Source organism: Blastomyces gilchristii (genome assembly GCF_000003855.2).
Source record: "Blastomyces gilchristii SLH14081 genomic scaffold supercont1.7, whole genome shotgun sequence".
NCBI classification, from domain to species: Eukaryota; Fungi; Ascomycota; class Eurotiomycetes; order Onygenales; family Ajellomycetaceae; genus Blastomyces; species Blastomyces gilchristii.
This window is the reverse complement of record NW_003101676.1, coordinates 687,976-712,653: the sequence shown is the minus strand read 5'-3', so window position 1 is coordinate 712,653 and position 24,678 is coordinate 687,976. Positions and strand designations below refer to the sequence as shown.

The 24,678-nt window shown below is 43.8% G+C and overlaps 7 protein-coding genes and 2 non-coding genes across 10 annotated transcripts; 2 read left to right on the top strand and 7 right to left on the bottom strand.

Annotated features, from left to right (window-relative positions):
- Positions 1-2,238, bottom strand: BDBG_04124 (uncharacterized protein). The gene is made up of 2 exons (XM_002625209.2): positions 1,635-2,238; positions 1-1,539 (listed from the first exon to the last, which is right to left on the bottom strand). The coding sequence occupies exons 1-2, from the start codon at positions 1,854-1,856 to the stop codon at positions 733-735; spliced, it is 1,029 nt and encodes a 342-aa protein (XP_002625255.1). The 5' UTR covers positions 1,857-2,238; the 3' UTR covers positions 1-732.
- A 360-nt stretch (positions 2,239-2,598) lies between these two features.
- On the bottom strand, positions 2,599-5,655 carry BDBG_04123 (uncharacterized protein; the record flags this gene model as incomplete). The annotated part of the gene is made up of 1 exon (XM_002625208.1): positions 2,599-5,655. One exon carries the CDS (start codon positions 5,653-5,655, stop codon positions 2,599-2,601), a length of 3,057 nt encoding a protein of 1,018 aa, XP_002625254.1.
- A 1,996-nt stretch (positions 5,656-7,651) lies between these two features.
- On the bottom strand, positions 7,652-7,724 carry BDBG_16970. The gene has a single exon. It is a non-coding gene; the product is annotated as a tRNA-Thr (tRNA).
- Positions 7,725-8,289: 565 nt separating this feature from the next.
- On the bottom strand, positions 8,290-8,370 carry BDBG_16969. The gene has a single exon. It is a non-coding gene; the product is annotated as a tRNA-Thr (tRNA).
- A 137-nt stretch (positions 8,371-8,507) lies between these two features.
- BDBG_04122 (sporulation protein SPS19) lies at positions 8,508-11,066 on the bottom strand. Its single transcript, XM_002625207.2, has 6 exons — positions 10,299-11,066; positions 9,937-10,195; positions 9,627-9,790; positions 9,353-9,546; positions 9,067-9,217; positions 8,508-8,922 (listed from the first exon to the last, which is right to left on the bottom strand). The coding sequence occupies exons 1-6, from the start codon at positions 10,351-10,353 to the stop codon at positions 8,795-8,797; spliced, it is 951 nt and encodes a 316-aa protein (XP_002625253.1). The 5' UTR covers positions 10,354-11,066; the 3' UTR covers positions 8,508-8,794.
- On the top strand, positions 10,752-13,466 carry BDBG_04121 (uncharacterized protein). Its single transcript, XM_002625206.2, has 3 exons — positions 10,752-11,487; positions 11,644-12,892; positions 13,019-13,466. The coding sequence occupies exons 1-2, from the start codon at positions 11,428-11,430 to the stop codon at positions 12,292-12,294; spliced, it is 711 nt and encodes a 236-aa protein (XP_002625252.1). The 5' UTR covers positions 10,752-11,427; the 3' UTR covers positions 12,295-12,892; positions 13,019-13,466.
- Positions 13,467-15,385: 1,919 nt separating this feature from the next.
- Positions 15,386-18,926, bottom strand: BDBG_04120 (the record flags this gene model as incomplete). Of its 2 annotated transcripts, XM_002625205.2 has the most annotated exons (5): positions 17,954-18,922; positions 17,706-17,843; positions 17,109-17,543; positions 16,555-16,976; positions 15,815-16,376 (listed from the first exon to the last, which is right to left on the bottom strand). In XM_002625205.2, exons 1-5 carry the CDS (start codon positions 18,047-18,049, stop codon positions 15,815-15,817), a joined length of 1,653 nt encoding a protein of 550 aa, XP_002625251.1. In that variant the 5' UTR covers positions 18,050-18,922. The 2 variants fall into 2 exon arrangements, with proteins under 2 accessions (XP_031578140.1, XP_002625251.1); XM_031721544.1 differs by having other exon boundaries at positions 15,386-16,376; positions 17,109-17,843; positions 17,954-18,926.
- On the top strand, positions 18,567-19,021 carry BDBG_04119 (uncharacterized protein; the record flags this gene model as incomplete). The annotated part of the gene is made up of 2 exons (XM_002625204.2): positions 18,567-18,615; positions 18,667-19,021. The coding sequence occupies 2 exons, from the start codon at positions 18,567-18,569 to the stop codon at positions 18,936-18,938; spliced, it is 321 nt and encodes a 106-aa protein (XP_002625250.1). The 3' UTR covers positions 18,939-19,021.
- On the bottom strand, positions 18,940-21,564 carry BDBG_04118 (26S protease regulatory subunit 4). The gene is made up of 4 exons (XM_002625203.2): positions 21,283-21,564; positions 21,131-21,196; positions 19,967-21,035; positions 18,940-19,876 (listed from the first exon to the last, which is right to left on the bottom strand). Exons 1-4 carry the CDS (start codon positions 21,283-21,285, stop codon positions 19,626-19,628), a joined length of 1,389 nt encoding a protein of 462 aa, XP_002625249.1. The 5' UTR covers positions 21,286-21,564; the 3' UTR covers positions 18,940-19,625.
- Positions 21,565-24,678: the final 3,114 nt, after the last annotated feature.

Genomic DNA, 24,678 nt, shown 5'->3' with positions numbered 1-24,678 from the left:
GCTCAAGCAAAGTGGAGTCGGCACATTGTTATTCCTTTCCGGCGGTAGGGCTGTGATTACATGTCCAGCTGTTCATTCGAATAAAGAATGAATCCTAGGCCAACTAACTCATGCTTACATACTCTATGCCGGTGCTTGCTGGGGTGTGTATTGTTAATACTAAGATTAATGTAGTTCCACAACTTTGAGGAAATCGAAGAGAGAGTACTAATCAACTCTGCACTTTCTTGGGCGGTCATATATACAGCGTAGGTGTGTCATTACTGCAAATCTCTTGGAATCCAATGTGACAGGATATACAGAAAGGGGAAACAGGCAGGCAGTTATCATTTACGCACCAATTACTTGTAAACTGTGGGCAGTTGAGGGAACTCGAACGTGTTTAAAAGCTAGATTCATGGCAAAATTGTAAAAGAAACTACCTACCTCAAAGTTTAGACATAATATTGAAGAACAAGATGAAATACAAAGGGAACCAGAAGTTACGGATACCTGCGAAAGAATTTTGAAAAGAGAGCAGGGAGTTAAAAGGAAAGGCGAAAAATGCCCAGTGAGTGACAGTTGATAACATTTGTAAAGAAATTTCAGTTCTAACGCCTTCGAAACGAGACAATCAGTAACAAAAGAAACAACGTAGAAACCCTTAATATATCGCCACTCAATCTCTCGCTAGCCATCGACATCCGTATGTTGCAGGCGAGTCAACGCAGGCTAGTTTGATCATGAATACTTCTACTCCTTTTCCGCGGGAAGAGCAATGTCTCCATGGTCCTTGTCCTCGTACTGCGGCGGGAGCTCATCATCCTCGGGGACGAATAAGGGCTCCTTCTCAATGTCATCACCATTCTCAACACGAGCATTGTTGCAGTTGCGTGAAGAGCGGCGATAACGAGCCCACAAAGCTGCAATTCCATGACCAACAATGAAGCCAACACTGCAGGCAAAGAGGGCCGCTGACAGGCCAAGAAGAGCAGGAACAATAACAATGTGAAGTGATCGAGCAAATGCCCGGGCAAATGAATGGTCCTTGGAACCATGGTGATGGCTTCCAGCTGGGTGGGTCACGCCCTTCATGCCAGCGCATCCCTTAATTTTCTCAGCAGCAGCCTTTGCCCTAGCCTTTGCTGCTTCTATAATTGCACGAATGCGAGCGATGATGAGCTTCTTCAAGCACTTGGGCCTTCTGCGGCACTGGCGCCATGACATCTTCGGGGCCGCTTCTTCAATATCCGCACCGAGCATGAAGAGGGTGCCATCCGGTAGCTTGAGCACACGTAGGCTGACAGCATCCGCTGGAACTGGAAATCCGGCAACGTCGATGACCATGAAGTTGAAATGAAGTAGTTCAGAACCACTCTTATCATTGGTAGACTGAACGGCCAGGCGTTCGAACACATAGCCGATGGGCAGAGGGAAAGATGTCTTGTCATCGTACTGACGATGTAGAACGGTTTCGAGGGTAACAGGGAGGTTGAACATGGGATAAAGCTGTCCCTTGTTCACAAGCAGTCGGGTGCCTTCAGTAGTGAAGTTAAGGTCCTGGAGTAAAGAATCGGATCAGTATCTATATTCTTCTTCAGGGCTGCATTAAGTAACACTATATATATGTAAGCAAAGGGGAGAGGGAGGCATACCATCAAGCTATCAAACCCATCATCCCAGAGAAGGCTTTCCTCACTGGTGAACTGGGGGAACGGACACTCAATACATTTCACATTCAGTTCGAGTTTATTGACATTGGCATCATACACCAGGTGCGGTTTGCCGTTGACCTCTCGGAAAGCGGGACCTGTGATCAAGAAGGACGAAGCTGGCAGCGCCAAAACGCTGGCGGCCAAAAGAGCGGGGAGCATCATCCCTAAAATGAATTAGACGATACAAAAGAAAATAGTAATCAGCAAGAGGAAAGTTATGAGTTGATAAGAAAAGTTTTGGTAGACAGTATTTCAACAGCTCGTCGAAGGGCTGATGAAGAGAAAGAAATGTGGACGAAGAACGAAGGATGATGAGGCAAGGGAGTGATGAGGCAAGGGAGCCGAAGAAGCCAACAGGAGAGGAACAAAGGAGGCCTAAGTGGTACAACTAAAACAACGCAATTCACAGGCTGCTGCCATGTACCAGTACAGTACCGTGGGCGGAGGCGAGCGGATCAAACCAGGTGACGCAACCTCTAAAGGTTGCCGAGGGTTATTTTTGGAACAGCGCCAAACACTTCGGAGTATTGTCGGCCCGCCTTCGTAACCTCAACGGCCGATAATGTTATCCAATTGGAGATTGTTGAGCAAATATTCATGTCCATATATTCATTTTAACAATTTTCCGCACACTTTAATAGAGAAGCATCTAATAAAGCAAGCAAGAACGTTTCACAGTTTATGTGCAGCATGCAAGGAAACATATTTCCACGCCAGAATACCCTACCAACTGGGGGACAAGCTGGCTAATCAATGAAAATGAAAACGCGACAATGTTACGATAGAATTGGGAAAAAACCCCAAATTCCCATTTCCACCTAAAACACATCATTTGGCAGAGGAAGCATGCACCTTGCCTCAAAACATGGACAAGCAATCTCAACCCAACCCAACATTCAACCCCTCATCCAGGGAGGACCCGGTCTACCTGCAAACAGACAATGAGCTCATACCTCAACTGCTCTATCCATAGAAATGGGCCCAGGGACCTGTCTCTCATACCTACAAGGCCGGCTCGGGACACACCATTGGCATCAAGCCACAATCGCTGATCCTCCTTATGTCCCCAGAGTATTATAGCGGCCCAAGCAAACATTATGAGGGCAAGTCTCAGACTCCGTGCTAGTTCGCTTCCTTGAGTAACAGTTACTGGCTCCGTCTGCACCAGCACGTCTTTCGTCTCGCAAACCCCAGCCGCTATATCGGTTTGTGTAGAAGCTTCCACCATTTTCACTTCATGAACCTTCGCTCCCACCTCTGTCTGTGTGGAGGCTTCCAGACTGTCCAGTTTAACGGTCTGATTCCCTCTAGAGATACCAGGTTCGCACACTGCCTGTGTGGAGGCCTCCAGAGTGTCCAGTTTAGCTGTCTGATTCCCTCTAGAGACACCAAGTTCGCACACTGTCTGTGTGGAAGCTTCAAGCATCCCCAGCTCATACACGCCGGCCCCTGCGATGGTCTGCGTGGAAGCCTCCAACATTTCCACCACGTTTGTCTGGGTTGAGCCGTGGGTGCCATGTTCCACGTATGCTGGTGTTTGCGTCGAAGCTTCCAACACTTCTGGCTCATTCTTTGGTGTGGAGCTCAAGGTGCTCGGTATAATTTCTGTCTGAGTGCCGGCATTCAGACATATAGGAGATTCTGAATTCTTAGCTTCCTCGTCTGTCTGGTGCAGGAACGTCTTTAGGATGTTCAACCTAGTCTCGTTCTTCTCCACCCCATTCCCATAGGTGGCTAGTTCGCCAAATTGGAAAAGCGTAGGCGTCGTGACTGAAGACGGCAGCGGGGCGAAAGGGTTTCTCTCCACGCCGCTCTGATCTATGTCCGGCTCCCAGTCCTCCTCCTTTTCATCCCCCAGAAGCGACAATTCTGTACTCAATGCCGATAACCTGCGCTTCCCCTGCTCCTTCCCCCTACGTTTTTTCAGGGCTATATACTCCCTCTGCAAATCATTGAAGTTTTGATTGGCAACAACGAGCTCAGCATTTTTCTCCAGGAGCTCAGCCTGCAGACGAACATTTTCTTCCTGCGTAGGGCTATTTTGTAACTGACACAGCAGCATGTCCCGATCTGATTCGTAGTTGCTGATCGTCGCGAGAAACCCGTGCCTTTCTCCGATTAGCTGTGCTATATCATTTTGCATCAGGACCATATCCTTTTCCATTTTGGAAACTGATTCTTTGAGTGCCTTCCTCTCGTTTTCCATGCTCTTGAGTGATGTTGAGCTAGAATTAAGTTCTTCTTCCAGTCGAGATTTGTCCTGCTCGGCAATTTTAATGAACGACTCTTGATTTTGCAGCCGTCGCTGAAATTCGTCCACCATCGCTTTTAGCTTGTCGATTTGTACCTGTTGCTCGCTGTTGTCGTCCTCCTGAGTCAAGATACTGGAGTCTAACTCCCCCACTGTTTCCTGCAACTCCTCGTTTTCTCTGTGATACTTGTTCACCAGCTGAGTTTTTCGCGCGATGATTTGGCTTTGCTTCATCATGATGACCTTAACACACTCCAGCTTGCTCGAATCAGGCACGTCATTTCTTCCGAAGATCTCTTCCATTTTTTCAGCTCCAAGTTCGTCGTCCGAAGGTATATCCGCGATACTAATCATTGAACGATCATTCGTATCATCCTCTAGTCCAGGTCTTTCATATATATCTTGGGTGTTGTTCTCAAGCCCTCGAGAATCAGCTTGGGTAGCAGCTTGCCTGTTTGGAAGCTTCTCTGCCTTGCTAGGCCGCGGCCGGTTTCGTTTTTTAACAGCCTTCGTGAAACTTGGACCCTGGCCGCTGCCGACACCTGCGAAAGCTTCTTCTTCACGGCCACCGTTTGCCGGGCTTTGGTCACTATTCACAGGCTCTTCGTTCTTGGGCGCTGTGGCTTTGGCATTGAAAACATCGTCGATCTTAGTGCGCTCAATCCCATCTCGTTTAACTGGAGACGGAGCACGGCCCCTTACCCAATTCCCTTTGCTCGATTGCTCCTTCGTATCTATATCCACTTTTCCGATAACAGTCGCTGGGTTCATACTAGCCGCTACAATCTCCATTGACTTGTTCCCGGTGGCTGTCTTGGAAGGGGCATCCGACTTAGTCGGGCTCGATGCGTCAGATTTTGAACTATTATCAGTTGCTGCATCCTCTTGGTCCATAGTAGATGGCTGCTTCTTCTTCCTGCCTCTACGGGTCTTCTTTTTCGCCTTCGTGGATTGCCCAGATGCGATGGTAGTGTCTTCCATGACGTTGTTCGTTCTTCCACCCTTTAACGTGGAACGTGGAGCCGATTGAACATTTGTTTCAGTAGTCAACTTGCTGGGGGATGACGGTCTGCTACTTATTGGCGTACTGCGGTCCGTTGCAGCTCTTTGGCAAGCCTTTGCAGACAAGTTTGTCATTTCACCCCTGGACCGTGGATCTTGCGGTTTAGCTTTACCCTGCATTTTGTCGACAGTGGTGCTGTTTGGCCCTGAGCTGGACGCGGCTGGTCGGTCATTCTTGCTAACCCTGGCGGCATTATCGGACATCTTTTCTGGACTGGCCGAGTATGTACCAAACGAGGCCGGTCGATTTGGTGGAGGAGTCGCTGTCCTTCCAACTGTATACCGATCGCTGGTGATTGGGGCGTTTCCTTTAGCCATTCCATTGTTTTGGTCATTTCCCTTTCCCTTTAGGTCTGGTTTTGTTGTGTCTTTTAGCTGGTTTTCTCTTCCGTGAGTGGCATCTTTCTTGATAAATGTCTTCTGGTCGGAAGTTTGTTCGTTAGTTCTCGACGCATGAACATTCCTACTCTCTTTTCCTTGTGTGGCTTCCCGTTTGGTACTCTCGTCCTTAAGGGCAGCATTCTCATTTGGCCTTGAGGAATTAGCACGGCCCTGAGTTTGGTTTCCCGAAGACACTGGGCCTTGTTGAACGTGTGCGTTCTGCTCGATGTTGTTGCCATAGGGTTTCTCGGTCGTCTTTCTCGCCATCCTAGGGTCAACTGGCAATACGAGGGATATGAGGTGAGAAGGGGGTGTGTGATTAAAAGGGACTCATCCTCTTTGCTAGGGATAGAGTTGTCCGAAACTCCGGATATGGAGGTTGATAGGTTTAAATCGAACAAGGAACTTTCTTATTGAGATCGCCGATTGCGAAGATGTGACTTTGCTGGCGACGGAAATATCAACACCTCTAGTCGCCCAGGCGGATTTGGGCCTCCAAAAGGATGCACCCCAGCCTTTCCTAGAAGCGAAATCGAGGACAATGGATGTTATTTTTCAGGTGATATCGAGGTACGTTTCCTTTGCTGTCTATTCTCTTTGATTGCTCGAGTCAATGGGCCTCGAACTCGGGTGTAAGCAAGTGTCAATGTGGTACGGGCTGCAAGATTGAACGAATGGACTTGATGACCAACTAACGACGAAATAACTCAAGAAACAAGCCTCCACGTTGTGTTTCTTCTTGGATGAGACACGCCAGGCACAGCCTAGGCAATAAAGGACGGTGGTGGGTTAAAATTCGCTCAGCGATGGGGGGAAATAATTGTGCAATTCAAAGTACAAGAAATCAAAGACAAAGAAACCCAATGCGCTGTTTTCTGAACAAAAACAAACCTCTCTTCTCCTATGGAGAAATGAAATAAATTTAGAAAGGGGGAATCGAGAAAGAGATGAAAGAATATCCTCGAAATCTGTGGCCCTCGAAGATACGGGAATGAAGCTCAACACAAAGAGAGGGCTGGGTGTGTTCATCTGTCCACTTATTCATTCATTCACTCACTCTGTCACTAGCTGGCGTGGTTACTATCTCCTCCTATTTTCAGCAGTGACAGAACACATTTCATATGATGATTCATTTGGGCTGACTGGCGGTCTTCTTTACCTCTCTTGTCTTTGCTAGACTTTGGAGGAAACATTGAGGTTAAGATAGGATAGGGGCAGAGCGCAATGCTATCCGGACAACCAGGTGGAAGTGGTTTCAAATCTTCTATAGAAGGCCATTACTCCTTTATCATGGCCCGCTCTCTCATCTCTTTGCCGTTGCTGTTGGCTGAGCACTGGTGCCCCTGTCACCACCTGTGAGTGCGTTGTGTTGCTATCAGATCATGCCCTAGTGCTATACTTCAGAATAAAATAGAGATAAAATAGCCATCACTCACATCCCCTACAGTCCATGCTGTTCAAACGAAGACCAGAGATCTACTTCGTACACTGTGAATGACTAATCGAATAACATATGAGCATTTATCCATTCTATATCTTTAATAACTCATCATTCCTTGCTACTTAGTTTTCTAGCCCTTTTCACTCTCTTTTCTTCCCTTTATTTCTCTTCTTCTTTCATTGCCATTCACCTATCTCAACCCCGATGAATGAAATCCTCCCTTTGACTTTCAATTGCTACAACACTCAGTCCTTCACAGAACCGAGCGCACGATGGACATCACTGTCGTATCCTGCTCATCCCAAAAAGCTAGGCGTTGGGCTGTGTTATTCTTGGCGATACAACTCCTGTATATATATACAAGTGACTTATATTCAATGATGACTACAGTTTCCCGCAGAAATTCCAATTGCATATACCCATAATCTTTGTGTTCTGATGCAACTTCGCGTTAGTTAGTCTTAGCGAGGAAACCTGAGTTGATATCTGTATATAAGCATACAGATATAGCATGCTCTCATCAACATACCCGCCGTATTTATTTCCCAAGCCCCGGGGAAACAAAGGTAATGTATGGTTTCCTCGTACATTCCTCAATATTAATAAAGAATACGTCGTCAAATGAACACAATTAATTCACTTTCACAGACTTTCCAGCCAGCCGCCCACGAAAAGCAATACTAGGATATGCCATTGACATGAGGACGATTGGCAAAAAATATATAAATCCTCCTAGCCCAAGAGGTTAAATGAAAATGAACAGCGGAAACATAACAAAAAAATTAAAAGGAATAACTAGATAATTTTAAATAACTCGACAAATGCGCACAGTCGGAGTCGAACCGACGATCTTCCCGTTACGAGCGGGACGCCGTAACCACTTAGCCATGCGCGCTGATTGTTTGATTTGCGAGGGCCGGAAAAAGTTATGTTTGGGTTCAACGCCACTCGCTCGACTCAGCCGCCGCTAGCGCGGGAACTTTTAAATGGCCGTTTTCCAGCTTCTCGAGGTAACTGGACCGGGGGATTCTCAAAAGGTGAGTTGATTGAGAATACCAAGGCTTAGGGCAATAGACCTGCAAGGGATCAAGTTTCCACCTCGTCCTTTTCGCTGGTCCTTTCGATTCGACCGTATGAAGTCCAGAGTAACCAAGTGAAGATTTGGCCTCTTGTGAACTCAAGTGCAGACTCTCCAATAATTGCATATTTCAACAGGCTTGCATTCAGATGCTGATATGTTCAAAGTAAGAAAGAACTGTGAAGACAAGGGGTACACACAACCTGTGTACGTACACCTTAGGAGACATATAACTATATCTTTGGACCAACAGACTTGTCAGACTTACGTCATTTCAAAAAATAAGAAATGGAAAGAAGCAAAGGGAAGGAAAAAAAAAAAAGCTCCCTCCAAATATCAAGAGGATGCAGAGAAAAAAGAAAAAAGAAAAAAAAGGATAACCTGCCCCCGCGCGGGATTGAACCGCGGACCTCATGATCTCATTACTACAAGTCATGCGCTACTACGACTGAGCTACAAGGGCATGTAATTGGTGCTGACTGTCTAGCCCAGTTAGTTTATTTTGTCCCATTATTTATGACTAAGCGCCAACACAGATAGTTAGTTAGCTGCCGGACGGCTATATTTTTCGCCGAGTCATTTAATATTAATATAAAAAAATATATTTTATCAATATTTTATCTTTTTTATCTTCAAGAGGCTAAAGATATAGGATAAGGTGGAAACCGGCCACGCACCGATTAACAGAATCCCATCTCAAATCCAACTGAGTGCCGTGAGCGAAAAATATACACATATTAACTACTCCGTACTGAATGCTTAGGCACAACAAAAATATAGGAAATAGAAATAACTAGTAAAGGGACCAACAATGTGGATATCTAATTCATCCCTAGCATCCAATTTAATTCAGACTCATATTAACATTTATACATCCATACAGCATTTTAAAGACTCGACTTCGATTTCTTCAATCCTGCCACACCCGTCACCTCTTGGCCGGAAAGGAGGAAGTCCGGATATTCGAAGCCGGCCTTGCTGGCCTGGTTCTGGAAACGCCAGGCAGAACCGTCCACTAATTGTAACCGAAAACAGGACAGTTAGTATTTAGACAATTTTCTATAATCGGAAAATAAAATTCGGTTTCCCGTTGTTTCGTACGGAGGGGAAGAAGAGGGGGGAGGGGGGGGAGATAATAGTGTCTGTTGGTATTACGTACCGACGACATTTGCGCCATTGACATAGTTTCCAGCATCTGAGAAGAGGTAGATGGTGGCATCTGCGATTTCTTTAACGGTGCCCCATCTCCCTGACGGGATTCCACTCATCTGGCTCTTTGCATCCTGCATGCGAGAGAGACGTTGCATACCCTGGTGATTTCGCAGGTAAGTGTAAGTGTATATATCGTTTTATTTAAAATGATTAGGTACGTGCAATCGGTGTTGGAGAGCGATATACGCGAAAATTAGAAATAACTTCAAGAACGCAGTCCAGGGACAACGTACCTCTGTGCCTCCGATCGGTCCGGGTGATATTATGTTAGAATTGATGCCCCGCGGGCCATACTCGATTGCCACGTTATTCGACAGCGAGTCTACTCCGGCTTTGGCAACGGCGACATGTGTCTGCAGCGGGATTCCGGTATAGTGAATTGTTGCACTGACGAAAATAATGCGTCCGCCTGTGCCCGTAGGAGAGGCTGTGTTTGGCGGTAAAAACGTAAAATTAGTATATTTTGTGACGCGTATGCGGCAAGCACAATTGCACACTAGAACTCACGAGTAACTCCGTCCGACTTGTGTTTTTCAGCGGATTCGAGGAGGTAAGGGAGGGTGGCTTTGAGAGTATTATACGACCCCAAGACATCGATGTCCATGACGGATTTGAAGGCGTTGACTGAAAGCTGATCGATTGAGGCAAGGAAGTTCCCAGCTGCGCCAGCACTGAATTTTTGGCAATGATCTAGATTAGCATACATATCACCATACCTCCAGAAACCGGGGCACGTAAAGCTCAGGTTTACTCGTAAAATTTCCTAGCCCGGCTCTTGCATTGCATGGGGAAGGAATCTAGAAGGGTATAAACGTACATAACGAAGTCGATTGCGCCCAACTCCTTCACACAGCGCTCAGCGGCACTTTTCAGGCTATCAAAGCTCCGGACGTCAACACCGCCTTGTCCAATAACCTTTGCTCCAGGGCGTGCTGTAGCAATGTCCTTGGCCATTCCCTCAGTTTTCTCGACATTCCGCCCGAGAATGAATGCGTTGGCGCCTAGATGTACCATTGCGCGCACCTGGGCGCTGCAAATGGTACCGGCACCGCCGGTACAGAATACAACTTTGTTATCTGCCGATTCGGAGAGAGATGGTTAGTTTCGATGCCTTTGACTTCGGGATGTAGCTGTATTAGAGAGCTATGCTATGGTGATAAGGAGGTAGGAGAAGCATACCAAAGATTCCATCCTTCCACACCTCACTGACGTATGCAGACTTGGGGAGAGACATGCTGGAGATGAAGATTTAGAGAGAAGAAGAAAGCTGTATCTAGCGATTTGATGCGGGTTCCAATGCAATGTTGGTTGTCTGTTCACGTGGGTGAACCGAGGAGCCCTGAGATGTGACAGTTTGATGGGCAAGATAATTGTCGAGCTTTAACCACCGGAACGAAGGGAAGACATTCGGACCGTCTCTTTCAGTTTGCTTGGACTCCGAAACGTTGACGTACAGTTATGATACAGGTGTGGGGGAATCTAGACGTAGTTATACGCCCGTAACTTGTAACTAGGGGCTATCGGACCTCGGCGCAACAGCCGGCTAGAGCATACGGAGTAACTAGTTGCCGGGAAAAGAGCTGTTTGATGCACTGAGGCTGGAGAAAGACCAAAAGCTTATACCCTAGCGGTGGGAGCTCCATATCTCATTATTATATTCAACCCTCTACTATGCTTCTGTTTACTCGCAGTATCGATCTTATCTTTAGGTTCAATGCGATGACGATTCTGCTGACTTCTGGGGTAAAAACAGCCTCGGCACAGCCGCCTGAGCAGCTCTTGTGCTCTTGTGAGCGCCCAGAGATGGTTGGTTCCGCTGCAACTGGCGTTGTCGGGAGCATCCTCTGGACAGCGAGCTAATATCGAGTAAAGAGATGCCTGATAAAGGATCCGATTGGGTCAGAGTCTCTTCAGGAAACGAACTAACGGAAATATTTTGGTTTTCCGAGTGCAATGTGATGCGATTCCTGCTGGTTTGGCTGTATGGAATGCCCGACTGCTGTGATTGGCTATTTAAATAGGCCAAGATGACTGTTCCAGCATCTTGACATCAACCTCTCCTCTAACAACACCGCAGGCAAAAACACCTTCAACAGATTTTTTTTTTTCTTTAATCCACATCTTTTTGCTGCTTAGGACATTCTTATCTATAGGGCATAAGTTCCCATTGGCGGGGTAGCCATTGTTGCTGCCGCTATCTACCTAGCATCCGTGAGCCCGTCGCGTGGCGAACTCCGGGGCAAACTCATCAGCGCACATCTACCAGTTTTAGTCTATCGTATGCGACAATAGATATCAATCGCCCGCCATGGCTTGTCCTATTACAGTTTCCAAGTTTGTGGGGACCATTTCCCTGGGCCTCTTAACCGTATGTGATCTCCCATTAAACGATTACTGCATACAATGGCCCTACTGCCATACAACGAACATCGGGCTAGGGGAATACAAATGCCCCCGAGAATAAATAGAGACTTGGCAATCCGGGTTTAAGGACTGACACATGTACGAATCATCAAATATATAGGGCATTTCATATGCCACGTCCACGATCGCAATTCCATCCCTCCAATCCCTTCCCGACGCTTCCAGCGCTTCCCGAACCCTCAAAGAACTGCAAGTGCGCACCAGCAAGCATGTCCTCAGACTTAGCCACATCACCGCCATTACTCTCTTCACCGCCTTCACTCTGTCGTCCCCGCGTAGAAGACACCCGTACCTGATCTGGACGGCACTTACCGCCCTAATTGGCGGGGTAGGCCTGGAATGGTGGTACAACCGCGAAACACTGACATGGAGGTCGCTATCAGGAAGTTTGGGTGGATTTTGTCGTTGCAACGGATCCGGATTTGGTGTTATCTCATGGGGATCTGCCCGTGCTGGTGCGAGCGCTAGTACCGGAGGATCCGTACCTGTGAGAAGCGAGGAGGAAGACTCCAACGGGAACGGAAGCGAGATTGAAATTGTGGGCGAGGAGGAAGCTTCATCTCCCACCGCCGCGGCCGGTGCTCCAGCCACGAGCGTAGCGACACCGCAATCGGACGACGATTTGAATGTCAATGGTGAGGCTGTCCAAGCTGAGATGGAGAAAGAGCGCAAGTTTCAGAGGCTGAGGATGTGGACGCTTGGCCTGGGTTTCTCCATGGGTGTGGTTGGGATCTGGGGTGATGGGGTCTAAGTTGAGTCTGCTGATTTATGACACTATTTGGTGGAGGTGGTGGTAAGCTTCTGTCTACCTCTATGAGGCTTCTTTGGACAGACATGTGTATGCGAGCAGCAAGCTGCCACCCATTGTTTGGACGACCGCCAAATTTCTATATATTCCTCATCATTACCTTCTCTTTATTGTACATGTACAAATTCGTTGTGATTTTCTAGTGAGAAGAAAAGAGAAAAAATGAACTAAAGGAAACAGCTAGTATGCAGGTTTATGAGAGCAGCAATGCTGGAAATTTCAAGTCGTTTTCTTCTTATTTTTATTTTTTTATGTTTCAATGATTTTTTGCGAAGTATCTTCCGCGCTCTTATCCATATATTCACTTGCTTACATGGCAATCTCGCCTTCTCGCATGTACGATTTATCTCCCATCTTTGACGATATAAAATTAAAGCATGGAATGCTTCGTTTCTTATCTCCCTCCCTCTCTCTTTGTTTCCAGGTCGCTATCAGCACACGGGCGAATTGGAGCTTTCTGAGACCTACCTACAGATTAGGTAGTTTAAAATATCTCCCTCAAAGTCATTGGCACTAGTTAGTCCTAGAGGTGAGCTGACTAGTACGTACGCCGATTCAATGTTTCGTTTTTAAGGCCCTTCGTATTTCAGTGCTACATGAACATCTGTAACCGTGTATGTTGCCACGGACAAACCCTACCGTAAACCTGCTAATTGTTTGCTATTAGGAAACGCAACACCCGGCGACAACGGCTTGATGTATGTGCTGGCCTTCCTCCTACGCTCTTTGCTGCTTCATCACGGGCAACCCATCAACGCCCCAATCAGATATTCCACTTGCATTCTTTCGTAGCAGCCACAGAGTGCTCAGCAGCACTTCATTAATATTGCTCCCTCATTAATTCTATTTCCAGCCACACTAGAATCCAAGCGCAATGCCCAGAACTTTCCATTTCTCCCCGCACAGGGAGGAGGGAGGGTTTGCCAGGTTCTGCTGGCAAGACCGTTTCCCTTCCTGGTGTTCTACAACAACTGTGTTGCGACCACTTTTGTCAGATGAGTTCTGCAGTGAGTAAGTCCCTCACTTTTCATTCTGCTTGTGTCCACACTGCTAAAAAAAAAAAGAAGAAGGGGGTCATTCCCGCCTCTCTAGCTCTCTACGCGCAAAGGTGGCCGTAGGTGTTTTACAACCATCAGTTACAACCTGCCGTGCATTTGACACTGCCAAATGTTCAAGGGGACGGTGATTCGTGCGGTGGGTTATACCGGTAGTCCTACTTTTCTTTCGCCAGGCGACATTTTATTTTTGGATAAGGGCCGAAAAATTGCTGGAATCCACCGATTGGGATTCACTTCAACGCGACATGGAATGGAATCGAATGTAAACTTTTCTTAGCCCTCAGCCTTGGTTTGATCCATATGGTTCGCATTGCTTAAGTCTCCGACAAAATGCGATTGGTGGTGTTGGGACTTGGGATGTCTCCCTCTGTTGCGGGGCGGAAACTTTTGTCCAGACGAGATGGCAAGTGTTTTGGAGTTCGGGCAATATAATCCAGTTTGCGGATGAATCAATGGGCCTCTGCGTCGGCATTCAAGCTAGAAATCAATAACATGGCCGCACATATTTCTGTCCGCTTTGGCGGTCCAATTCCCCCCTTATGCCATGGTGACCTTTTGGACACAATGTATGTATGTACATGTACATGTACACGTGCAACATGGTTTTCAACAAGTTACTAACTGTGCCATGCTTACTCACTCTCTCTAGTGAGTGCGCCACAGCGTACGGAAAACCACACTGTACAGAAAATATTTTGAATATATTGATCTTCAAAAATTAATTAATAACCATCACCACATCTATCTATAACATAAGGATTATCTATATACTCATTAGAAGGTGTAGAATCCACTGTAGATTGAGATTCTATAGAATTATCTTGTTGTGGTTGAGTGACTGTAGATTTTGTAGATTTGATTTCAATTAATTGAAGATTCTTATTGAACATCTTTTTCATCTCATCTGCTCTACAGATTGCAATCTTGCAATTGACATCCTTAATAGTAAGGACTTCACCTACTTGCACCTGCCTGCAGGAGGATTTGACAACCTGATATCTATTTGCTTGATAATGACCTGCAAGTTCACCCTCATAATGTGTGTTCAATTCCGCCTGGACCATGCTACCCTTGAAGATCTTGTTCAACTGCCTTGTCAAACCAGGTGTAAGGGTATCCTTCACATCTTCTAAGGCCTTGACTGCTGCATTGATTTGGTGACATAGTTTTGCAACCATCTCTGGAGAGATTAATTGCAAGGAGGCAGTTGACAGTTGATCTGCAGATGGCAGGGTAAAGTGATTACATACATCACCATCACCATCAACATTGTATATGTTGAGATCCAGGGCATCATCAATGGTAAGAGGTCTCAATTGATTGAGAATTATATCACAATTAACTGGATACATTCCATGGTCAGCAAAGCCAGCTCTCACAGTGCCAGGTTTGAATGCTTGCAGTCAGACACTCTCCAGATTAGCAAGGAATTGTCTGTCATCATACTGCTCATATCTGTAGCAGGCGGCCTCATTAATAATATTCAACTGATGAATTCATATCTTAATTGCCTCTTTCTGACTGTCATTCAATGCTCAATTCAGTGGAACCCTCATAGTCCTTGATTTCTTTCTGTTGATCCTCCCATATAAGATGACATATGGGACTTTGAATTCTTGTGACAGAGATATGATTTTTAATTTTGAATTGCTTTTGTACGCGTCAACAGCTCTTTGCAACTGCTTCTCAGTGTAATTAGAAGATTTAGACATGGTTATAATTAATGATGATTATTTGAAGATAAAGAATGAAGATATTGAAAATATTTTCTGTATGGTGTGGTTTTCCGTACGCCGTGGCGCACTCACTAGAGAGAGTGAGTAAGCATGGCACGGTTACCGCTTTACTGGGTGTCATCGTTTGGGAGACAGCCTTCACTGGCACCATGCGAGATATCTAGCCTATCCCTACTGATCCATTCTGCGATCCCGCCTGCTCTCAAACAGCAAGATTTAGCTTCTGCAGTGAGGCTATATCGGCAGGGGAATCCTGGATGGTATTCAAGGGTGATAGAGGCGTTCTATGAACAATGAGGTAACACGTCAATACTAATGTGAAGGTTGGTATTTGCCATCGGACTAAAGCGGAATACTGGAGGAGGAGTATCAGAATCAGAAAGCCATCCTTGCTCTACTAGGGAGCATGGCACTCATCCGAAGGTTGGTTTGCACGGTACTTCCCGCTTCGAAAAGCCTAGTGTTTAATGAAGGGCATTCAGCCGCAATATCTGATTCCCCTCCTCCGGAAATTCAAGTAGTCGGCAATATTCTATGATTGAACTTGCCACATACGTGATTTTTAGATAGAGGAGAATAGTCCAACTTGTCGTGTTTCCACCAGGCGCACGTCCGGTAAAGAAAACATACAGACCCCCCCACCCAATCTCGACTCAAGAATAGAGAAATTTACAATTTCGAAACCAAGCCCTGCTCAATCTCCTTCTTCGCCTCTTCCCTCAGCAACCTTTTCAAAATCTTCCCACTCGCATTCTTCGGAATCGCCTCAACAAACTTCACCCCGCCAGTTAAATACTTATACTTCGCCAACTTCGCCCCCGCAAACTCCTGCAGCTCCCTCTCCGTCAACTCCCGACTGGCCGGGATAGGCTGGCGCACCACGTACGCGCGCGGGTGCTCAATCTTCTCCTCCTCATCCCCCTTAAACGACACGCCAATGACCGCCGCGTCCATAATCAGCGGGTGCGAGAGTAGCACCGCCTCAAGCTCCGGAGGCGCAACTTGGAACCCGCGGACTTTAATCAGCTCCTTTTTCCGGTCGACGATGTACCATTTCTTCGTCTTTTCGTCGCAGTAGCCGATGTCGCCAGTCTTGAACCAGTCGCCGTCAAAGGATTCAGCGTTCGCGCCGGGGTTTTCGAAATAGCCCTTGATAATTGTGGGGCCGCGTACGCAGATTTCACCCCGCACGCCATAGGCAGAAATGTTTTTGCCATCATCGTCGATTAATCTAGGTAAAACATTTATTTAGAATTGGAAAAATCAGAGCGCCAAAAGAAAAGAAAAAGAAAGAAAAGGAAAAAAAAAAAAAAAAAAAAAAAAAAAAAAAAAAAAAAAAAAAAAGAAAAAGAAAAAGAAAAAAAAGGGGAGGCAAAGGGGAAAGGGGTGAGGAGCGATCAAAAACTCACCTCATCTCAAGCGATGCCACTGGCCTCCCCACAGATCCCGTATCGTCGTTTTCGGGGTATGCAAACCTTGTCGCGACGCAAGTCGTTTCAGTCATGCCCCACACCTGCGTGTAGCTCGCGCCGGGGCCCATGATGGACCGAAAGGCAGCCTGGACACCCTTGTCCAACGGTGCTGCACCGACGGTGCCCTTTTTCGTATTTTTCAAGTACAACTTTGTGGCATATGGCGATTTCACGATAGCGACAGCCATGGGGGGAACGGTGATGATGTCAGAGACGTTGTATTTTTTGCATGCTTCTAGGAATGGTAGCAGCTCGAAGCGTCGCATCATATACAGTGCATGGCCGGCCTTCAGAGCGCTGACATGAGCTGCCGGCACGGCTGCAGCGTGGAAACATGGAATTGCTACCACTCGGGAAATCTATGCAAAGTGTCAGATATACATATATTTTGCTTTTCTGTTCTGATGAATTTATGATTCAGTGTATGGGGACATTTTGTTTGCTGTCTATTGGAAAAAGTAAGTTAGGGGGATAATGATAACGTAACGTACCTGAAAGGTAATATTCTTATTTTCCTCCGCTACCATATGCTGAGCGATCAAATTCTGATGACTAATAACTGCAGCCTTCGGCAAGCCCGTCGTCCCACTGCTGAAAAGACGAGCAGCCGTGGTATTCTTGCAGATTTCGGGGTCATCGAAACGAACCCAATCGGCCTCGCCATGCTTTAGCAGCTCAGTCCATGACCTATGGCTCGGCGGTACGGGTCGGCCCTGCGTATTGAATACCCAGATGTTCGAGGTCGGGATATTGGTATCCCTTGCTGCTGCAACGAGGTTGTCCAAGATTTCCGGCTCTGAAATCAAAAACGATACTTTCGCAGTCTTGATATGATGGGCAAGTTCGAATTGCGTATAGCCCGGATTCGTACCTGCGAAAACACCACCTGCGCCGACAGCGGCGAGAAAGATCATGGAGTAATAGACCTATTTGTACCCCGTTAACATTTGATATATATAGGAATTTCGGGTGCCAAAATCTCCATCTTTTAAATTCCCGTCGTTTTTATTTCCCGCTTTTCTCCCCGGTTCAATTTGGGGGACTTTAGCGCAGTTTGCCAGGAGTGCAATTTGATTTGAACCACATACATCGTTGAAGGAGTGTATATTGAGGCAATCGCCCTGTTTGAACCCAGCAGCCCTCAGCCCCGCAATGAGCTGCCGGATGATCTTTCTAGCTTGATTGAATGAGATCGAGCAAGAGGGATCTTTAGCATCTATGTAGACCTAGAAAGAAAGAAATATACATGCCTGGAGTTAGCTTCTTTCTTTTCTGTTATCGATACAGACAACAACTTAAAATTTACTATAGACATTGCAAAAATATTGAGGCTCACCGGTCTATCTTGATCATACGACGGACTGTCGAAAATCCACGAAAGTATATCCTTGGAGGGCAAGTCTAGGTATCGTTCTGGTTTGAAATACTCCATGATTGCAAGTTGGGGGAAAGTAGGGCTTGTCTGAAATATCACGATTGGCGAGAGAAGAGAGAAAGGAAGAAAAAAGATAACCTAAGAATAAGAGTCTTTTGCGTATTCTGCAGAATGCTCTAAAATCTCCTCTAATAGGTTCCAAGGGGGGTATCGTATACGAGGCGGAGTGGAAAGGAAACAAAACCCCGTTGTGTTTGATTGACGGAGTAGTTGTTAACACAACGGACCGTCCTCAACGTCAAGATAAAAAAAAAAAAAAAAAAAAAAGAAGAAGAAGACGGACAGTTTATACATGAATAGTGCAAGGTGCAAACAAATCGAGTCTAGAGAAAGCACACAGCATTTAATATTTATTTGAATATCGGCGTCTATAAGAGCCCTGTGCCGCTGTGCGTATTATGATGACGTGAGACGAGCAGCGAAGCTAGCTAACCATTTAGTTAACTATTGTGCATGTAATAATGCTCATAGCACCAATACAAATCCATTCCCGGCAAGGAGATATTTGGCCCCAATGGCAGCACGGCCGGAGAGGGCGGGGGCCTATCTGAACAACAGCAGCAGTATGCGCCAAATGCGACGAAAACGCGGCGCTGAAGCTGATCACTGATTAGAACCCGAGGGAGAGTTGCTCCCTACTCCGCATGCCCCCGCAAAGAGCGACGGGACCTTGGCTGGAGATGAGCTACCCATGGCAGCGAGCCGAGGAGCCGGGCCATTTGTGGGGGGGGAGGGACGGACATCTGGAGTTCCTGAAGTTATGAAGTTAATATTTAGCATGGCATGGGGAGGGATAGAGCTTCCCCGCAAAACCTCTAACTCTAGTAAACTGGAAGGAGAAAGGAGGGCCAAGGCTGGCTTCAGGAGGCTTCTGCACCATCTGTGATATGATATGATTGACATTGTATTAGCAGATGTCAAAGAAGTCTGTAACTAGGCAGGGAATTACTAATCAGCATCAACATCCACCGAACAAAGAATGGCTTTGGAAAAGAAGCTGTGCTTGAGCAAGGACATGATGAAGAGACAGGGTTGCTCAAGGGCCGTCGCATCTCCAGCACAAACAGAGTTACAAACAGAGTTGTAGCTCATGATTTTAGTTGCATAGGTCCTTATGGCCATATACACTTGCCCAAGAGGGGGGAAGGGGGAGGAGGAGGGGAAAGGGGGTTTGTTATCAACAATATCCTCTGTAGAAAAATTCCAACTACTCTTCCTCACAATTGTAAAGTAATTCCCCTCCCTCCCGCAGCAGAAGCACCATACCATACATCTTCTCATTCCTCTATACTTCCTCAATACCCACATAGTTTATAGTTAGCCCCCTCTACGCAAAGAAGAGCTATTATTTCCATCAAAGGAAAATCTAAAACAGTCTCCCTTCTCTGCTCTACTATAAATATATATATATATAAAAGGCAAGCAGTAGAACGGGGGGGGATCCCCGCTAACTAATCATTTTATTCAAAGTTAATCATTCCATTCCGTCGCCTCACATCCATGCCCTTCTGGCTATCTCACCATCTACCGCTACAGAAAAATCAACCTGATTAAAATTGAAAAAAAAAGAAGACTACAAATACAACCCCTCTGGCTCCCCCTCACTCTTCGTCTTCAGCACCCTCTCCCTCGCTGAGCGGAAATCAGCCATCTGCACACGCATCCGCCGCTCGCGCAGCGCCATCAGACCCGCCTCGGAGCATATGGCTTTAATATCTGCACCGGAGAGGTCGTCCTTTTGGTTGATGAATTCGTCGAGATCGACGTCGTCGCCTAGGGACATTTTGGAGGTGTGCAGGGTGAAGATCTTTTTCTTGGTGTTTTCTGTGTTTTGCGGGTGTGTGAGTGGTTAGTAAAATAGCGAAATACAAGGTTGGGGTAGGAGAGGAGGAAACAGAGGAGGAAACAACTTACGATCAGGATTCTCAAAGAGGATCTTCCGATCGATACGGCCTGGGCGGATCAGGGCAGGGTCGAGGGTTTCGATCTTATTCGTGGCCATGATCACCTTGACGTCGCCGCGGTCATCGAAGCCGTCGAGCTGATTGAGCAGCTCCAACATGGTTCGTTGCACCTCCCGCTCGCCACCTGATGTAGACTCGTATCGCTTCGTTCCAATCGCATCGATCTCATCGATAAAGACAATGGACGGGGCGTGTTCGGCCGCTACCTGGAAAATCTGGCGGACTAATCGGGGCCCGTCGCCCAGGTATTTCTGTATCAATTCACTACCGACGATTCGTAGGAATGTGGCGCTTGTTTGGTTCGCGACGGCTTTGGCCAGCAGTGTCTTCCCCGTCCCCGGGCCGCCATAGAGAATGACACCCTTGGGCGGTTTGATACCCATTTCCTCGTACAGTTCTGGATGGAGCAGAGGGAGTTCGACGGCTTCTCGAACTTCCTGGATCTGAGACTCTAGTCCCCCAATATCCGCGTAGGATTCCGTAGGTGCCTTATCTAGTTTCATGACGGAGACCAACGGGTCTGCGTCATCTGTTAAAACGCCAACGACGGAGACGGACTTGTGATGCAGTAGGATACTCGCGCCAGGTTCCAGGAGGTCCTTGTCGACAAAGGACATGATGGAAACGTAATACTCTGGCCCAGTCGCGGTGGAGACGATGGCGTGGTCGTCGTCAATCATCTCTTCCAGATTACCGACGCCCATGGGACTCCCGCGCATGTCATCGACGCGGCTTCGCTCGTCTGCATTCCGATCTAGGGACTCGAGATCATCGCTGGTTGCGGGGCGTTGAGACGCCTGAGCCTTTGTCTTGCGGATGCGTTCTTGGTTCTCGACATATTCCTCTTCAAGTAGCAGGTGGTCGTGGATGCGTTGCATGCGGAGGTATTTCAGTTTGCAGCGGGAAGTTGGGTAGATGGCAGGGAGTTTTGCGGAGGCGTTGGGGCCGGCCTGCTTCCGCTTCTTCCGGCCGATTCTGGTGGTTGGCTGTGGAGGAGGCTCATACTTTGGCTTCTCCTTCTGTTCCGGGGTTAGTATATATACTCTCGATTGTAAGGATAGTAGGCGCGTGAAGATGCTGAGAGCTTTTGGGGAGGTTATTGGAAAAAGCGTACCTTCTTGTCCTTGTCATCCTGGCCATCACCGGGGCCGCCGCCACCCATATTTGACTGTTGATTTCCCTGTAGACGCATATAGGTGAGTATCTAGTGTATTGGAAATTACGGATAGTTTAAAGCTATGCAATGAAGGGGACCAGTCAACATACCATTGTGGCAAGCTTACGCCAGGTACGGGGGGGGGATGCGACAACAGGTTGTTTTCTTCTTCCTGGATGTTGAAGAGCGGACAACGAAACAGGAGAAATGAGAAGACAAGGTGATGAACCCGGAATGTATCCTTCGAGGTACTGGTAGTTGGGATGAGCAGCTAAATAGTTGTTGGTGAGGGAGGAGGTTGGTATCTTTGTCGTGCTCAATGGAATGTGATCTGGCGAAGAGCAACGCAATAGCAGTTTGGTCGGTTTGATGTGTTTGATGTTTGATTTCCTCATCCAAGCTGAGCTCGATTTAGTCAGCCGCCAAGATATATGCCAAGAGTATACAATTGTTGGTGATTACTACACCTACCCTAGTCACGTGCCACCCCAACCTATTTAGTGTAACTCGCGTAGTTAGATTACAACACAACACAACAATGTTATTCTTCAAGAGGTTATGAAGCCCTTTGCAAGCAATGAATAACTGCAATAATGTGCTAAATTGACATCTTTATACATCATTACAAGTGTGTCTAGATAATTTATTAATTAATTAAACTTATGATAAATCTGAGATCAGATGAAAAGTCTGACTTAATAAAGAATTATATATTAATATATAGAAGAAGAAATTCACAAATATTTGAAGTATAAGAAGAATTAAATGTGAGCTTATTAATATCTGCAATGAACTGAAAAGTAACTACTTCAGAGATGTTTAAGCTGAATGAAATCATTACAGAGAAATAGTCTGATAAGTTCAATATATATAAAGACTTAGTTAAAGATATCAGTGAGATATCAGATAATACAGAGAGTTTAAATAACTGAAATAATAATAGCTTAGTAAGTGAGAAGACTTATATAAGACTAGAAATTACAAGACTTCAGTATAAGATTAAGTAGATAAAGATTAGTAGAAGTAACTTTGTAAATAATAAAATAGAAGCAGATCTGATAGAATATTTTTAATAGAAAGAAAAGATATCTATTATAATAAAAGTTTTTAAAGAATTCAGAAGTTAAGTAAGACTTATTAAAAGATTAATAGTTCTCACTGAATTTATTAACTATTTAATATAAAGAGAGAAAATTCTTTTAACTATAGAATAGTCTGAAACTGATAATATTTTTAAAGATAATAATCTTGATAAAAATATTATTATAAATATATAATATTTCTGAAAAGAATATAATCTTTAATTATATAATTATATATAATCTGTAATTACTCTGCAGATTAAGACTTATTTCACTATATTAAAGAAATTTAAGTTATCTACTTATACTTTATAAACTATTATAGAGAATAAGTTTTCTGAGAGATCTGCTATTTACAGAATCTATTTATTTAAGAAACTAATTAATATGATTACTAAGTTAAAAGACTCAGATTATACTTTTATTAAATATCTGATTATTATAAGAACTGATTATATTTATCTAGAATATAAGATTTCAGATATTATGTTTTTCAACAGACTGCTTATAGAAGTTAATAAAGATTGAGTCTTATTTATAAGAAATTAAATGAATTAAATTGATAAAAATAATACTTAACTTTTAAAGAATAATTTTATAAGTCTGTATTATAATATTCTTTTACAACTCTCTACTATGAATAAAGTAAATACTGATATATCTAGAAATTCTATCAATAATATACAAGATAAGAATAAGAAAGATAAGAATAAAGAGAAAGATAATAATAAGAATAAGAACACTGAATTTAAATCTGAATATAGAGATAATAATATAAGAATCTACTATTATTATTAAAAGATTAATTATATTCAGACTGACTATTGAAAGAAATACTCTGAGAAACATTCTTTAAATTTGAATTTCAATATCAATAGAAATAAGAATAAAGATAAGAATGTAAAAAATACAGATACTACTTCTATTTATAATATTATAAAGTAAGTATTTTATATTAAAGAAAAGATCTATATAAGTAATTAGATAGAAAGAGATATCTGAATTCTAGACTCTGAATTAAGTACTTATATTATATCTCATAGAAATCTTATCATAACAAAATCTTAGAAGATGAAAGTGATATTGAAAATAATAGATAAAATAGTAATCTCTGCTACAGTTATAGAAGATATGAAGATTTCAGTGAAAGAAGTAAATATACTATTAAATAATATTCACTATATTCTGAAGTTAGAAGTGAATCTTATAAGTATGAGTAAGCTTATATATTAGAGTTATATCTATAAGCAGTTGATATATAAGAATAATCATACTATATTAATTATATCTCTCAATTGTATATTCTTATTTACAGCAAGATTAAATGAGAATAATATCTATAAGATAAAAAGACTGATTATATACAAAGACTTAATCTGATTTACTATACTCAATGATGATTTTAAACCTGTAAATATATTACAGATGAAAGATAATATAATATTAACACTATTTAAAAGAAATAATACAAAGATTATAGAACTTACAATAATATAATAATATTAAAAGCTAGAACATCTGAATCTCACAGATATTATAAAAATGACAGTGAATTCATGACTAGAAATGAGAATAAAAAGTGACAGAGCTTTATCATTCTGTAAGATCTGTATATAGATAAAAATAACACATTTAATCTTCATATCTATGATATGAGCTGTTAAACTGATAATAAGATTCTTCATTAATCTGATAGAAGATGAAAAAACACTTTTCAATAAGAATAACACTCTTACTAGAGAGAGTGTAAGCTACTGATTAAGTATAACAGATAGTATAATCTGTTATAGATAAGTAATTCTTATAATAAGAAAGAAAGAATCTATTGCAAGATTAATGAATTTCATTATAAGTATTAAAATAACTATATAACATCAAGTTAAAACTCTACACTGAAATAATGAAGAAGAGTTTAAAAGTCAAGAACTTAAAATCTACTGTCAGAGTAAAGAAATAATATATGAAATAACTATATCTGATATATCACAATTAAATGATCTAGTGAAATATGTGAATTAAATAGTTATAGAAAAGATATAAAGTCTACTATTTAATAGTGAATTAGAAAGAGAACTTTGAGATGAAGTAATATAAGTTATAATTATAATAATTAACACATTCTCAATATTAATAAAGATATTTGAATGTAAGAAAGAAATATCACTTATATCTTTTAAAGTATGAACTGAGATACAATCTTCTATTTATTGAATATGAAGATGAGAGTGTAAGATCTATAAGAAGAATTTAAAAGTATTGAATAAGCTTATAAATAGAACTGATAGTAAGAAATAACAGCTGATTGAATACTAAGAATTATACTAATATTGTGTGTGAAATTCTGTTGTACATTGTCTTGAGATTGTATGAGATATCATATTTAATAAAGCTCTTGATATGAATATAAATACATCTGTGAATATA

Excerpts from the sequence above, each read along its gene's own strand:
- BDBG_04124 (XM_002625209.2), bottom strand. The coding sequence starts at position 1,856 with ATGATGCTCCCCGCTCTTTTGGCCGCCAGCGTTTTGGCGCTGCCAGCT. Across the intron at positions 1,540-1,634 it reads ATGGGTTTGATAGCTTGATG|GACCTTAACTTCACTACTGA; the intron begins GTATGCCTCCCT and ends TCTTTACTCCAG.
- BDBG_04121 (XM_002625206.2), top strand. The coding sequence starts at position 11,428 with ATGGCTTGTCCTATTACAGTTTCCAAGTTTGTGGGGACCATTTCCCTG. Across the intron at positions 11,488-11,643 it reads TTTCCCTGGGCCTCTTAACC|GGCATTTCATATGCCACGTC; the intron begins GTATGTGATCTC and ends TCAAATATATAG.
- BDBG_04118 (XM_002625203.2), bottom strand. Across the intron at positions 21,036-21,130 it reads AGGATGACAAGGACAAGAAG|AAGGAGAAGCCAAAGTATGA; the intron begins GTACGCTTTTTC and ends ACCCCGGAACAG. Across the intron at positions 19,877-19,966 it reads CCTCTTTGAGAATCCTGATC|AAAACACCAAGAAAAAGATC; the intron begins GTAAGTTGTTTC and ends CGCAAAACACAG.
- BDBG_04122 (XM_002625207.2), bottom strand. The coding sequence starts at position 10,353 with ATGTCTCTCCCCAAGTCTGCATACGTCAGTGAGGTGTGGAAGGATGGA. Across the intron at positions 10,196-10,298 it reads GTGGAAGGATGGAATCTTTG|ATAACAAAGTTGTATTCTGT; the intron begins GTATGCTTCTCC and ends CCGAATCGGCAG. Across the intron at positions 9,547-9,626 it reads CAAGTCGGACGGAGTTACTC|CCTCTCCTACGGGCACAGGC; the intron begins GTGAGTTCTAGT and ends CGCCAAACACAG.